General features: G+C 47.1%; 1 protein-coding gene across 1 annotated transcript in view; it reads left to right on the top strand.

Moving 5' to 3' along the window:
* LOC146775741 (butyrophilin subfamily 1 member A1-like) overlaps positions 1-16,091 on the top strand; it is a 163,664-nt gene that overhangs the window by 33,926 nt on the left and 113,647 nt on the right. The window contains exon 2 of the mRNA XM_085637865.1: positions 740-807. Coding sequence (XP_085493991.1) covers positions 741-807 — 67 coding nt within the window. The 5' untranslated portion in view covers position 740. The remainder of the gene's footprint in view (positions 1-739; positions 808-16,091) is intronic.

Genomic DNA, 16,091 nt, shown 5'->3' with positions numbered 1-16,091 from the left:
TATCACCGCTTTTGTGTCCGTTTCCGGGCGAAAAGCGGCGATAATTTTAACACCCTATCAGCATGAGCACACTAACGCGTGAATCCATGCTGTAGGGCCTATTATCTTTTCGTCTCGCATTGTAATGAGATGCGAGGTAGGCGTTCCCGTGTGAAAGACACACGAAATACAGTGAAAATATTTGCTGACAGAGGTTCTCCCTATCAGCAAGGAAATCGCTAGCCGGCCTAGCGATATTTAAACTAGCGCTATTAGGCATTATCGCAGGCTCCTTACGCCTGCTATTTTTCCGACTTGGCCATGTTCATAATGGGAGGTGGATTAATATGCTGAGTCCACATCTCCCTATCAGCAATGTTTTTGTGTAACTCTCTTTTTTATCGCAGGTAATCCTGCGATATTGCCCCATACGCCGATATTGCCTGGATTTCTATCGCCTCGGCGATGCGCGTTGCTGATAGTGTGCTCACCCGGCGATATAATCCTGCGATAGGCGGCGTTAATTTTCTACACGCTAAACACGGCCAGCGATAATTATCGCTGGCCGTTGATGACATGCCCCCATGTGAGAACATAAGCCGAGGACTGGGGAGAGCTGAGAGTGCGACCACAACATAGAATGCCAATTACACTATTTTTCAGGTTTTGGATCATGTCCCTTCAACTGCATGTTTTAAGGTAGTAATAGTAACAATAACATGATGTTTGGTTAATTGGTGACTTTCTTGTGTTTGCACAGAATGGAGCCATTGCAACGCCTTCCAGGACTTGTTCTACTTGCTGTCAGCCTCCTGAGATGCATTGCAGGTAGGAAGCAGCACCTCCCTGATGCTTCTTGCAGGTCATGGCAGATCATTATCCCCACCCTCTTCCCCATCAGCATGCTCTTTGAATGCAAAAGATTCCTGTTAGCAGAATGACACCTGTGGCTGGACTGCCTGTATCACTTATAAAGGCAGACTCATACATTGAACGTTGACACAAATAAGAATGATCACATAAATCTATAGTATAAATGAGATTTGTTGTTAAAGCACATAGGGGGCATATTAACAAGGAACAGGGAAAATTAACAATAAGGGCGCTTAGCGTTAATTTTTTTAACGCCCGCTATCGCTGGATAATATCACCTGGTTATCGCGTTATTAACAACCCTAACCGCCTAGGCGATAAAAAATTCAGCGATAGCGGCATCTTGGGAGGTTATCGCGGGTAATGCAGCGATAAAACTACAAGGATAGGGATATCCTTGTTGATAGCCCATGGTGGATTTAGCCATGTAATCCACCTCCCATTGGATTACATGGCTAAGTCTGAAAATTAGCAGACGTAAAAAAGCAGCGTTAACCGTGGTTAGCGCTGCTTTTTTTGTCTCTAACAGGGTTAGAGTGAAGCTTAATAATAGGAGAAATGTCGCTTAGCGACATTTCTCCTATTATTTTGCTCTGGAACGCCTACTTTGCATCTCATTAGAGATGCAAAGGGAAGCGTAGTGAAAAAGGGTGCTAATAAGCGATTTTGCAGTTTAGCACCCTGTTATTGATAGGGCGATATTTTTATCTTTGCTTCTTTGGCTTTTAAAGCCAAAAAAGCGAAGATAAGCACTTGTTAATATGCCCCATAGAATTATACCAGTGTCAAAGTGGAACATGAACAGAAGCCAAAATCTGTCTCTGGGGTCAAAGCATCCCTGAGCATCACCACAAAGGGGATCAGTTGTAGTACAAGTCTTGGCTTGTGAGCAGTGTGAGGCATGATTACAAACCAATCAATGTCTGTTCTGCCTATCAAGATGCTGAGAAAAAAAATTGGTTAATTAATGATGCTCATGTTTCTCACATAAAAGGGCCCTTAGAAAGAGAACAACAGAATGACTTAATGGGAATTGGCAATTACATCTACAACTTGAAGCTGGCAGACAGCCCAGAATTCCCTTTTGAAAATGTGCAGTCTGTAACAGTCTGCTTAACCTTTTGTTCAAGTCAAGGTCACTAAACATTGCTTCAAGTTTGCCTCACTTATGCTGAAAACAAGACAGAAACTCAAGCCCTTTCACTGGCAGACAGAAGGCCTTTACCAGCTCCACTTGTACAGAAGCAGGACACACTACTACACCCACAGTGGTCTACATAAAGCATAAAGCAACCCTCCAGCCGTAACTAATCTATCACAGAAACTCTAGTCCTTTATGGTAAAAATGCATTATCAGCACTCACCCCAGGTATGAGGGTCAGGCAATCCAGCTCAACTCACATCTTGTCCACCATGCAGGAGTAACCAACCTTGGTTAGAAGAGCCAGTGAGTTAAAAGGGGGAGTCCAACCTGCTGGAGAAAATTCCAACATTATTCAGCTATCATTCAAACAATCTGCTCAACTCTTGGTAAGCAGAAATCTAGAAAATACCCTAATGAAAGGCATGTGCCATATTAGGTCAAGAACGATTCTGTACGAAATACAAGAAACCCTTTAACTAAACAGTTTTTTTCCCTTGGTCCCCATATGACCTTAGGGCCAGTGCTGCCGACTTTGGAACTGGAGAACCAGGGGCCATATTAGCAAGGGCTGTATCGCCGCTTTAGCACTTTAGCTAAAGCGGCAATATTTTTATCGCCCTAGCAGCAAGCTGTAGCTAACAGCTGTTAGCGACAGCTTTATGGCGAAAGCGACCGTTTTGGGTGCCGCTTTGCATGTCAGCGATATTTATCGCTAATGACATGCAAAGGAGGCGTTCCCAACTTGAAAGCGACTTTCAGTCGCAAACACACCTTCCGCCTATTACCAAGGCCCGGGAAGCAACAAAAAAACGCACGCTAATCGCGTTTATTGCTTAGATTTTACACCTGGTAGAAACCTGACTCACCCATTATAGTCAATGGGAGGTGGATTCTACGTCTGAATCCTCACCTGCCTATTAGCAACCTTTTCCTAGCGATGGGAATTCATCGCTGGAATTCCCGCGTTATTGCTGGAGAATCGTCGCTATCGCTGGTTTATTATCGCCTTGGAGATAAACGTTGATAATAACGCATTATCTCCGCGATCTAAACCAGCGATAGCCGGCGTTAAAAAATACAGCGCTAAGCGCGCTTTGCGACAATTATCGCAAGTCCTTGCTAATATGGCCCCAGGTTTGAGTCCTGACCGGTGCTCAACCCTGCGATTCTGAGCAAATCACTGAGGGGCATATCATGAAGGGCAATATCGCCGCTTTAGCGGCAAAAAGTGCCGCTAAAGCGGCGATATTTTTATCGCCCTATCAGCAAGCTGTTCCTAACAGCTGTTAGCGACAGTTTACTGGCAATAGCGCCCCTTGTCAGCACGCCTCCCATCGCATCGCTAATGAGATGCAAAGGAGGCGTGCCTGACAAGACTCCCTTGGGAAAATATCGCTAACCCAGCTTCGTCATATTGACAACGAGGGTTAGCGATATTTAAAATCAGGTTAAGTATGCCTTAATGCAGGAATTTAACGTCTGTTAAATTCCTGACTAAGGCATACCTAACATGGGGGGTGGATTGTGTGGCTACGGCCACATGCCCTATCATCTAGGATATCGCTGCTTTCCACCATGGAAAATGGCGATATCCACACAATCTCTGTAATTTTTATCGCCTTGGCGATGCGTGTTGTTGATAACGCGCTAACCGGGCGATAAATATGCAAGCGCTAAGTGCTCTTTGTGATATTTATCGCCGGACCTTGATAATATGCCCCTTTATATCTGCTTTTTTGGCTTAAAAAGTCAAAAAAGCAGAGATAAAACTAACGCCCTGTTTATAAGAGGGTGCAAACATGCATAATCGCATGTTAGCACCCTTTTTTCCCAACGCCTCCCTTTGCATCTCTAATGAGATGCAAAGTTGGCGTCACTGGGCTTACCCCGGTTTGACTACCTCGCAAATATCGTTGATGTTCACATCGCAATATTTACAAGGCAGCCCACAGGATTTTAGCAGACGTCAGATTTTGCGAAAACAGCAGTTTTCGTCAAAATCTAACGTCTGCTAAAATCCTGACTTACCTATGTTTGACATAGGGGGTGGATTATGCTGCTACGACCCCAGGGTCGTATCAGCAAGGTTATCGCCGTTTTACAGGGAACATCGCTGGAAAACCAGCGATGTTCCCTGCAAAACGGCGATAACCTCGCTATCTCTGGAATTTTTATCGCCCTAGAGAAACGCATTGTTAATAACGCGCTATCATGGCGATAAATTCCAGAGATAGCCTGCGATAAGAAATTTATCGCTAAGCACAGCCAGCTATAATTATCGCTGGCCATTGATAATATGCCTCCCGTACCTAAAAGATGTCTAACCTTTTGTAATGTAAATGGTGTTCATGTAAAGCGCTCCAATGCCCTTGGGCTGAGTTCGCGCTATATAAAACTGCAAAAATAAAATAAATAAAAAGTCGGACTTATTATAAAGGAAGACATTGTCTGTCTGTGTTATAAATAAACTGCTGAGAAACACTCTTCATGGTGTTCTTCTAAAGAATACCTGGGATTTGGACCATCAGAAACGAATGTCAGATGTTTCTTCCAACAGACTTCTAAGCTTGAGTTTCGGCACTTCACTTGGTCCGCTCCACAAGGTGCTTCAGACAAGCTGGACCATGCAGTGATCTCCCACATACCCATATCCTGGCATCAGACCGTGGAAGAAGGGGTCCCCAGCTCTTGTAGGCATCGACCAGTCTTGTGCACTCATCCCTCTGGAGTGCAGCCCTCCGAACAGGTCCTCCCCAGCACCATCTCTCAATGGGCTCTTCAGTGACAGTGCCAACCATCACTGTCACTTCGCAGCGACTAGCCACACTGCACTTGTCTCACTTGAATACAGCATGTGTGCCTGCGAACCGCGTTAACTGCTCCACTCACTGATCAGTGCGTCCTAACCCTTTTCTGTTCCCTGAATGCTTTCAAAGTCACTCTATGACAGACCATCGAGGCACATTAACCCTCCCCGCTACTTCATGGCGAGTCAATACTGCCACTAGAGAAAATTCCACTCCCTCACCAGTAGGAACATTAATCACCAGAGTTACCTTGACATTTTTATTTTTGCCTGAAACCTGCTGGATGCACATGAAAGTTCACGTGTTTCTAAACCAAATAGGGGCATATCAGCAACAACCAGCGATAATTATCGCTAAGCGCACTTAGCGCTAGGATAATTATCGCCGGCTAGCGTGGATTTTTATCGCTGAGATAGCGTGCTATTAGCAACGCTTATCTCAAAAGCGATAAAAATTCTCGTGCTAACTGCCTAACGTGAGATTATCGCTGGAAACCCAGCGATAATCTCACGAAATGTGGCGTTAGCTTGCTGATAGGGACTCACAAACTTAGCCATGATATCCTCCTTCCATAGGATATCATGGCTAAGTCAGTCCTGAAGCAGGCGTAAGGAAAGTAGCGATAACAGGGGTTATAGCTACTTTTCCGGACGCTATGCTTCATAGCGTGGGGCTTGATGATGGAAGAAATGTCACTTAGCGACATTTCTCCTGTCATGTCAGGTCAGGAACGCCCAGAGATGCAAAGCTGGGCGTTAGGAATTAGTGCGCTAATGCAAGGTTTCATGCGTTAGCGTGACCTTGCTAATTAGGCGATAAAATTATAGCCGCTTTTCGGCCGAGGTCACACACATGGAAAAAGCAATACCGAGGAGAAATTAAGCATTTCTCCTCGTTTCGCCACCTTAAGACCAGGATTTTCCTGGTCCTAAGTTCGGCGCTGCCACCTATTATCGTCTCCCTTGAAAATAGGTGGCAGCGTCGAAGTGAATGGGTGTTGCGGTGGAACGCCCACCCCAACACCCACTGCACGCCCCTTTCACGCTAAGTTTAGCGTGAAAGGGGCACTATTACCAAGGCAGCGTTAAGCCATTTAGGGGCATATCAGCAACAACCGGCGATAATTATCGCTAAGCACACTTAGCGCTAGGATAATTATCGCTGGCTAACGTGGATTTTTATCGCTGAGATAGCGTGCTATTAGCAATGCTTATCTCATTAGCGATAAAAATCCTAGCGCTAACTGCCTAACGTGAGATTATCGCTGGAAACCCAGCAATAATCTCACAAAATGTGGCGTTAGCTTGATGATAGGGCCTCACAAATTTAGCCATGATATCCACCTTGCATAGGATATCATGGCTAAGTTAGTCCTGAAGCAGGCGTAAGGAAAGTAGCGATAACAGGGGTTATCGCTACTTTTCCTGCCGCTATGCTTCATAGCGTGGGGCTTGATGATAGGAGAAATGTCGCTAAGCGACATTTCTTCTGTCATGTTAGGTCAGGAACACCCACTTTGCATCTCATTATAGATGCAAAGCTGGGCGTTAAAAATCTGGGCGCTAAAGCAAGGTTTCACGCATTAGTGTGACCTTGCTAATTAGGCGATAAAATTATTGCCGCTTTTCGGCCGAAAACGGCCGCAAAAGCGGCGATAAATTACTATCGCCGCCTTGTAGATATGCCCCCAAATGTGGCTTTTAGCCATGTTATGTGGTTTAACGCTGCCTTGGTAATAGGGCACTGACCCTATCGCCACCACAACGTCACAAAAAGTGACGTTGTGGTGGCGATAGGGGCTTGGTAATATGCCCCCTTGACTTTATACAAAATCGGAGCAGCCTTGGGTGAGGGGGAATCACAGCTCAGCACGTCCCAATACCAGAGGAATGGTCCATTGGTAAAAAAAATTACTCCCATCATGTAAAATGCACAGAAAAGACTCCTCGCCTGCCTGGGGCTCCCAAATTCATTATTGTGCATAAATGGCTTCTTGCTCTTGCTGTGAAAATAAAAAGTACTTCTCTGTCTTTTTTATTGAAGCTGCATCTTCAGGTACAACACAGCCTTGAGAGGTTGGTCGAGGCCTCGGAGGGATGATTTTAGGTCTGCCCTACGGACAGTCTTAGCTGTGTCTTCAGCTTCAGTATTAAAAAAAACATTAATTAAATATATACACATCAAAGGGCAGTGGCTTTTGCCTCTCGTGCACTATGAGTAACAACATGTTTCCTCTGATCACATGTGCGCACCCACCTGAAAAGAAGTGCACTGGTGTGCAAATATTTTACTGCTGCCTGTACGTCTGCTGGCTGTACCGCTGCACACTGTACCATTATAGCATGTGCCACTGCTTGCGTATACCACTGCTGGTTGTACCTGTGCGGGTGGCAATCTACAGTGCTTAGCTTATATCCCTTCCTCTAAAGGCTGTGCCCCTACCGCCCCCACACTTATACTTGTCATGCCGCTGCTTATGTACCTCCATTGGATGTAGCTCTTTTAGACCCAGACTCTTCTGCTTGTACTTCCAATGACCGCTCCTCTGCTTTTCCGAACCTCAACTTTTGCATAATGCAGCACACATAGAAACAGCAAGAATGAAGAGAAATTAATAATTTCTTTTATTCCCCAGATTAAGACCAGGTTTACCCTGGTGTTATTTTTGGCGCTGCCCCATATTTATGCCACCCTTGTAAATAGGGGGCAGCGTCATTAAGCAATGGGTGTTGCGGCGGAATGCCCACAACAACACCCATCGCCTGCGCCTTTCATACTAAATGCTGCGTGAAAGGGGACCTTATTCACCAGGGGGTGTTAAGCCACACTAATTGACTTAACGCCTCCTTGTAAATAAGGCAAAGGGCGTATCGCCACCAGACCGTCACAAACAGTGACATTCTGGTCGCTATAAGCTCTTGTATATGCCCTTGAGATTTCCTTGCTGCTTGTTTTAGCACGCTTGTTAAACGCCGCCGTCCGGATCCCCGCCGCCTCTGCTAGTTGCGGCGTGGGAGGACTTGCGCGGTCACTGCGGCAGACATCTTGGGTAGGGCAGGGGGCGGATTGCGTTCCAGCCTATTGGCTGAGCAGGACTATAAGTCTGCATGGCAGCGCGAGCGCGCAGCGGGCGAGCGCAGCGGGCGCGCCGCCAGTGCGCCGAAGGCGCGCTAAAGGCAAGCCCGTCTGCGCACGTCCGCGACCGTTCGGGACCAGGGGCCATACCCCCTGCCCCCCGGTCTTACCAACTTAAGCCCTATAGCACTGATGATCTAATAAAGTTACGCGCCGCTAGGAAACCAGAGTGCCAGCACTCTTTTCATGCTCTAGATCTCCCGGAGGTCTGTCCTCTATGTAAACATGTGTTTCATAGTACTCTGTCTCCCTCCATCAAACAAGACTTCAATCTGTTGCTCCTAAACTGTAGATCTCTACCACAGCATAAGACTGAAATTAGGCTGTTGTTGGAGGAATATAGACCGGACATAATATTTCTAACGGAAACCTGGCTGACACCTGACTCCGACCCAGACATCATATCTGCCTTACCTTTGGGCTTCCAGATTCTACGTAGGGATCGATCGGGTGGGAGAGGAGGTGGTCTGGCAATTGTATATAAGGAACAATATACCTGTAGAAGCTTGGCCAGCATCATCCCCGACTGTGAAAGCCTTGTGTTCAGTATCAACCTTTCTCCCAATACCTCTTTCTCAGGCACCCTGGTCTATAGACCCCCAGGCCCCTCGAGACAGTTCCACAAAGCCTTGCCCTCGATTCTAGCCGAAGATATCACTATATTCGCAAACTACACAATGCTAAGTGATCTTAATTTTCATTTTGATACCCCCCATGATCACATCGCCAGCGAGCTAGTGAATGACTTAGCGGCTCTTCAATTGGAGCAACTGGTTGACTCCGCCACCCATGTTAAGGGCCATTTGCTGGACCCTGTGTTCAGCAACTGCTCTGACCTGAAGGCTGGATCCCCCATCGCTCTGCCATGGACAGATCACCTGCTCGTCCCTCTTCTTTGGTCCACCTATACCTCTCCCCGGGTAACCCACCGTGGAAATAATTTTAGAAACTGGTCAAAACTTTCCGCTGTATCCTGGTCCAAAAGCCTTGCCAGCTCACGCCCCTCCCTAAATATGGATCTTAACGCTGCTAACCTAGAGTATGAAGAATGGATCTCTCATTCCCTTGAGACCGTCCTCCCCTCCCAAAAAATCACAACCAAACGACTGCAAAAATCTGCCCCTTGGTTCTCGGAGGAACTTAGGATAAAAAAGAGGGACTGTAGGAAAAGTGAGAGACGTTGGCGACTCGACTTTCTTGCTAGTGATAAAACACTGTATAGAAAGGCTATCAGAGCCTATAAAAATGAGGTTAAACTCGCTCAAGCTACCTATTTCTCCACTCAAATCCTGCAAGCCAAATCTAAATCCAAGGAAATTTTTCAAGTAGTAAAGAGCCTCATCAAACCCCCTCAGCCTCCCACACTACCGGATAATACATTAACGCATTGTAACAACTTGGCAGTGTTTTTTCATCAAAAAATCCTTAATATATATTCTTCCTTTTCTGCCACCGACTCCCATCGGGCTCCTCAAACATTGCCCTGCTGGGCGGAATTTCCTACCCAACCCGTGGTTACCCTGGAATGTTTCCCCATGTTGGAGCAGGACACCGTCGAGTCACTAGCACGGCAGGTGAAATCTGGATCTCCTTGCGACCCTGCCCCTCCCAAGGCCATGGTGTCAGTCATCCAGACGGTCCTTCCCACCATCAAGGACCTCCTCAATGCGTCTCTCACTGCCGGCATAGTCCCAGTACCTTGGAAGCAGGCCATGGTCCGGGCATTGTTAAAAAAAAACAATTTGGACCTGGGCGACTTTGGTAATTACCGTCCCGTCTCCCTGCTCCCCTGGACAGGCAAGATCCTGGAGAAGCACATCAATCTCCACCTTATGGCTTTCCTGGAGTCAAACCAGCTGCTAGATATCACCCAAACTGGCTTCCGACCAAAACATGGGACGGAGACTGCCTTATTGGCAGTAACCGAAGAAGCCAGGAGAATGATGGACCAGGGAGGATCAGTGGCAGTGATCCTCCTTGATCTGAGCGCAGCTTTTGACACAGTTAGTCATGATGTGCTTCTCGGCCGTCTCTCTCAAATAGGAATCTCGGGCAAGGCTCTGTGCTGGTTTAGATCCTTTCTAAGCAACAGATCTTTCTGGGTTTTTGAGGGAGACACTGTCTCTACCAGGAAATCTCTCAGCTGCGGGGTCCCGCAGGGCTCATCGCTGAGCCCTGCACTGTTTAATGTCTACATGCGACCACTGGCTGAGATCGTCCGCCCATTTGGCATCAAAATTATCTCCTATGCGGACGATACTCAGCTAGTGGTATCCCTGGCACAGGAGAACAGTAGCCCCAGGCAAAGAGGACTAAGGGACTGCCTGGAGGCTGTGAAAGTGTGGATGACAAGATCCTTCCTCAAACTCAATGGGGATAAAACGGAGTTGATGTTCCTGGGGCCTGCCTCCCCCACATCCTTGGACCCTCTCTGGCCCTCTTGCCTTGGTACTCCGCCAGTACCCAAGGACAATATAAAGAGTCTGGGCATTTGGCTGGACAAGGCCCTGACATTCAACACCCAGGCCACAAAACTGTCTGCAACCTGTTTCGGCCTACTTAGGATGCTTAGGAAAGTGCTCCCATTACTATCTATGGAGGCCAGGCAGGTCGCCGTGCAGGGTTTGATACAATCCCGACTTGACTTCAGTAACTCCCTATACCTGGGTGCCCCTGACTATACCCTCCGCAAATTACAGACGGTACAAAATTGTGCTGCCCGTACACTACTGCAACTTCCACGGAAATCATCAGTGAAACCAGGAAACTACATTGGCTCCCGGTCCGCCAGAGAATCTCTTTTAAGGCTCTGTGCATTGCCCATCAGGCCTTTTGGGACACAGGTCTGGCAATCTGCCGTAACCTCATGACTCACTACCATCCTCCAAAGCATCTCCGCTCCAGCCATGCCTTCTTAGCGACAGTACCTAGGGTTAGGAGAGCGCGGGCTGGCGGTAGAATGTTTTCATATAGTGTCGCCAAGCAGTGGAACCGTTTACCCCCCCCAACTCAGGTCCAACGCCAACCTCTCTTCATTCCGTAAACACCTAAAGACTTTTCTCTTCACTCTTCAAAATTAACTCCCCAAAAAATGTCCCGGTTGCCCCTCACTCCACTCTTCAAGTAGCGCTTGGACGCCTTCGGGCAGCAATCGCGCTTTACAAATCCACTTTACATTACATTACATTACATTACGCTGTTGTTAATGCACAGTTCACACCACTTGTTGCATTTCTCAATTTAGTTTAGGCCCCGTCTCTTTCTATTCTGCCCAGTGCCATGCCTCGCCTGGGGAGAGAATTTTTTGTTGGGTGAGTCCGTGCTTCTAAAACGCTGCTTTCATTAAGGTGTGAGCCACTGCCCAATGTCCTTGGAAGTTAGACACAAACTTGTACAGACGAAGTCGCCGGGACTGTAGCCTGTGGTAGGAAGTTGCAGAAGGCTCTCTGACCATCACTACTCACAAGCAGCCTTTTGCACTACAAGGAGGGACTATGGGGCATATGTACAAGCCCCTATCGTCACCACAATGTCACCTATAGTGACGTTGTGATGGCAATATGGGCTGCGCCTTATATACAAGGCCGCGTTAAGCCACTTAACGTGGCTTTGCTCTGCCTTGTACATAAGGCCCTCTTTCACACTATGGTTAGTGTGAAAGGGGTGGGCAGTGGGTGTTGTGGTGGGTGTTCCACTGCAACACCCATTAATTTAGAGGCTGCCCCTTATGTACACGGGTGGCGTACATAGGAGGCAGCGCCAAAATTAAGACAAGGGAAAACCTGGTCTTAAGTTGGCAAAACGAGTAGAAATGCATTATTTCTCCTCGTTTTTGCTTTTTTCATATGTGCTACCTTGTACAGCACACTTGGAAAAAGCAAAATGCCATGGTTTGTTTATGTACAGGAAGGTGTCCCTTCCTGTACATAAACAAACTTAAAAAAGAATGCCATTTTGTCACTTTCATGTGTGCTGCATGAAGCAGGACGCATGAAAGTGACAGAATGGCATTTTTAGGATTGTTTATGTGCAGAAAGGGACCACTTCCCACACATAAACAATCCACTCCTGCACGCAGACACCCTTGCACTCTGGTGCAAAAGGGCCTGCATTGGCGCTAAGTTGCTAAACTTAGCGCCATCGCAGGTGGAAACACAAGGCTACACCATATCGTTGTAAATATGGTGCAGCCTTGCATTTCTGAAGTGGAGGAGAGAGGCGCTAAGCCAGGAAGGCTAACGCCTCTCTCCTCCACTTCCTTGTACATATCCACCTATATGTCCCACAGCCCTATGTCCCCTACAAGTCACCAGGAGTGTAGTGGTGAGAGGAACAAAGAAATAGGATTACAGAGTGAAGTCCCACTTAAAATCCCTTTTAACTCTACATCACCTCTTCCCAACTGCTCATGCCCTGTTATTTGTAATTCTGGTGGTAGATGTACAGGCTAGAGATGTATTCTTACTTCTAAAATATAGATATAGACAAAAAGGCTTTTTTAACAAAAAAAAGAACGATCTGTCATGCACAAAGTACCACAATTTGTTCTTACCAGTTTACCACCCAAACATGAACTTCTCAGTACAGGGGAGAGACATGTGGCACTCTTTCTCACGAATCCCAGCTAGACACAGGCTGGAAGGCCCAGCAGCTTTTCTGGTAAGCTACTTCCACAGCATCCAATGTAGGTCCCCATTACAATGTATCTTCAATTCAATGAGGCTGGTAAGAGGAGATGCTGACCTTACCGGAATTGCAGGATCCACGGTTACTCCAGTGGAACATCTGCCTGAAATAGCAGGGAAAGTTAGGAATTACCAGGGGTACTGGATTCAGAGGGGCATATTATCAAGCACGGCATTAAAATTATCGCCGTTTTAGCGGCAGAAAACTGCCGCTAAAGCGGCGAAAAGGGGATTCATAATATGCCGCAGAGAATTCCCATAGAAGCCCATGTTGACACCAGAACATGGGCTTCTATGGGAATTCTCCAGGGCATATTATCAAGCCCATTATCGCCGCTTTAGCGGTAGTTTTCTGCCGCTAAAGCGGCGATAATTTTAATGCCGTTTCTTGATAATATGCCCCAGAGTTGCTTCGGGGCATATCTACAAGGCGGCGATATAAAATATTATCGCTATATTAGCAAGGTCACGCTATCGCGTGAAACCTTGCCTTATCGCCTGAATTCCTAACGCCGATCATTGCATGTCTAATGAGATGCAAAGTGGGCGTTCCTCCCCAAGATAACGGGAGAAATGTCGCTAAGCGACATTTCTCCTATTATCAAGCCTCACGCAAAGCAGCATAGCGACAAGAAAAGTAGTGATAACCTCTGTTATCGCTACTTTCCTTACGCCTGCTTTGGAACTGACTTAGCCATGATATCCTATGGAAGGTGGATGTCATGGCTAAGTATGTGAGGCCCTATCAGCAAGCTATCGCCAAACTTCGTGGGATTATCGCTGGGTTTCCAGGGATAATCATACGTTTGGCAGTTAGCGCTAGGATTTTTATCGCTTTTGAGATAAGCGTTGCTAATAGCACGCTATCTCAGCGATAAAAATCCACGCTAGCCGGCGATACTTTTCCTAGCGCTAAGTGTGCTTAGCGATAATTATTGCCGGTTGTTGCTGATATGCCCCTTATTCCCTTGGTAATTCCCCATTTTTCAAGGAACATCAGGGTCCCTCTTGAAATCCCTTTTAACTCCACGCCACCTCTTCCCAACTGCTCATACATTGTTAATTGTAACTCTGGGGATAGATGTACAGGCTAGAGAATGGGGTCCTTATTTGACATTTCTGTATACCATCCAAACAGTACCTTATCAAACGGTATTTATCTTATTACAAAATCCTAGGTCACTCCCAGTTAAAATACATGTTTAACAAGGGCAAATGTTTGCTTATAAAAGTGCAACACAGACCTTCAGAAAGGCAACAAAACACTGCAAGTGGAAGCAGTTTTTCAAACCATTCATTTTGGAATTTGAAGACATGCGATTTTATTAACTCATAAAAAGATCAACCCTGCGTTCATTTTCACAGACATGACACAATCTAAGACCAGAATGAATCACAATAAATAGAAAAGTTAAAGATACATTTGTTAGCATCTAAGCATGAAGAGTGGATGTAATATAGACTAAATTATATTTTCCCTTCAAGAGTCTGTGTTTTCCTCTTAGCAAAATTGCCATGTCCCAATACCGCAGTAGGGAGAAGATATCTGGGGGCAGATTTATGTTCCCTGGCGCATCCCTGCAAATCAGCATGGATGCGCCAGGGAAGATGCGTCACGCAAGTTTGCCCTTGCGCCACCGCAGATGCGCCGCATTTACAATGCGGTGCATCGTGGCGCAAGGACAAGCAGATGTGTGACGCATCTGCCGGCGTAAGGTTGGCGCAGTGCTGAAGTTGTGTCGCAAGCGCGACGCAACTCCAGCACTGTTCCAACCTACCCTATCCCTAACATGGTGCGTCAAGCCTTACGCCTGCTTCAAGCAGGCGCAGGGTTTTGGTGCATCAGCGTTGGGAAAGTGACTCCGTGAAATCTTATAGATTTCACTGAGTCACTTTTCAGGGGCGTTCCTGCGACGGAACGCCCCCCCCCCGTGTCAAAACGCCCACATGAAACCTGACGCAGGTTTCACGTGGCGCAGGGCTTTACACCATGACGCATCTCCATAGATGCGTCACAATGTAAATAGGGCACAACGTGGTGCAGGGTTTACGCTGCCGCTGCATCACAAAAGTGACGCAATGGCGGCGTAAAAGGGGCGCAAGTCCCACATAAATCTGCCCCCTGCTCTTTATCGGATCCATGTTTTAAACGTCTGAAACTTCCTGTCCAGAGTCAGCAGGGTGATGGGTGAAGCTGGGGTGCTGTACAGTAGAATACTTTATATGTGTAAGGAAATGCCTCTTTCTGTATGGTCACCGCAAGTTTTTCGACTGATGCTACTGTTTTTTTTTCAACTGCACTTAGTCCTGCTAACCAGACTTCAGTGCCAGTGCTCCGACCCTAAAATGTATGTGGAATTGGTTTTACCCCATTGGAAATTGCTAACTTACCTGTATATCCCTAGAAAATGGTACCCTCGTACCCAGGGAATGTAAGTTAGAGGGGAACCCTAGGGCTTGCAGCACTTGTTGTGCCACCCTGGAGGTCCCCCAAGTAAAATGAGGCCCCTAATCCGCCACAGCAGACTGGGCGAGCAGCCCAGCACTGCTAGCCCGACTTTGCCATTAAAAGCAATGGCAACGCCACTTCCAGTGTGTAAGTCACCCCTCTTGCAGGTCTACTTAGCCCTAAAGGCAGAGTGCACCATATGACACAGGCAGGACATGTTATGTACATGTCCTTGTTACGTACATGTCCTGAGATTAAAACCTGTAAAACTAATGTGAAAAGACTGCTAACTACTGAACGGTGTGACCAAAGGGAGCACTTCAAGGTATCAAATAACGAATTACATTAAGCCGAATTTGTAGCGCAAGTTGAAATTAATGTAACTTGTTGCAGTGTTCAGCTTTAGCAAACCTGCCACTTTGTCACCTTCAAAACTCCTGTGCCTTCCCAGGCCCACATGGAGCCTGCTCCATGAGACATCCTTCTGCCCTCTTGGAAAGATGTGTTAACGACTCTCATGATGGAGAAAAATGAGGGACTGAAGGCCAGGGAGGTGTTGCCTCCCTCCTGCAGAAAGCCACTTGGGTGTTAGTACCAAAAGTCAGGCTTCAAAGGTGAAGCTGTCTTTGAAGGGAAGATGTGTATCGCTAGGAGAGAGGGCTTCCCTATTGTTGTGGTAGACAGGCTGGCACGTGAAGGGGGGGGGGGGTCTGTTGTCAAACCGGTTTCCCCATGGGTAGCCACAACCCTGGGTTGGGCTAGGGAGGTCTGAACACCAAAAGAGGGGTTTTGTCATCTTGGGAGTGTGCAGAATGGTGCATCCTGGGATAGCCAGATGCAACACTGAACAGGAAGTGGTCACTGGGTGGCGGGAGCCTGGTAGCCCATTGGCTACCAATGGCATCCTGCCCTGTGGGCATTTTCTGAGCATAAGAGGGGCAGCTTTGGCACCCAGACCTCGTATCTCGACCAACTCAGAAGAAGGACCGAATAGGGACTTCCCTGCTGCACTGAGGGAC

Source organism: Triturus cristatus, chromosome 12 (genome assembly GCF_964204655.1).
Source record: "Triturus cristatus chromosome 12, aTriCri1.1, whole genome shotgun sequence".
Lineage (NCBI taxonomy): Eukaryota > Metazoa > Chordata > Amphibia > Caudata > Salamandridae > Triturus > Triturus cristatus.
Note: the sequence above shows the minus strand (reverse complement) of the source record. Positions and strands in the feature narration are given on the sequence as shown.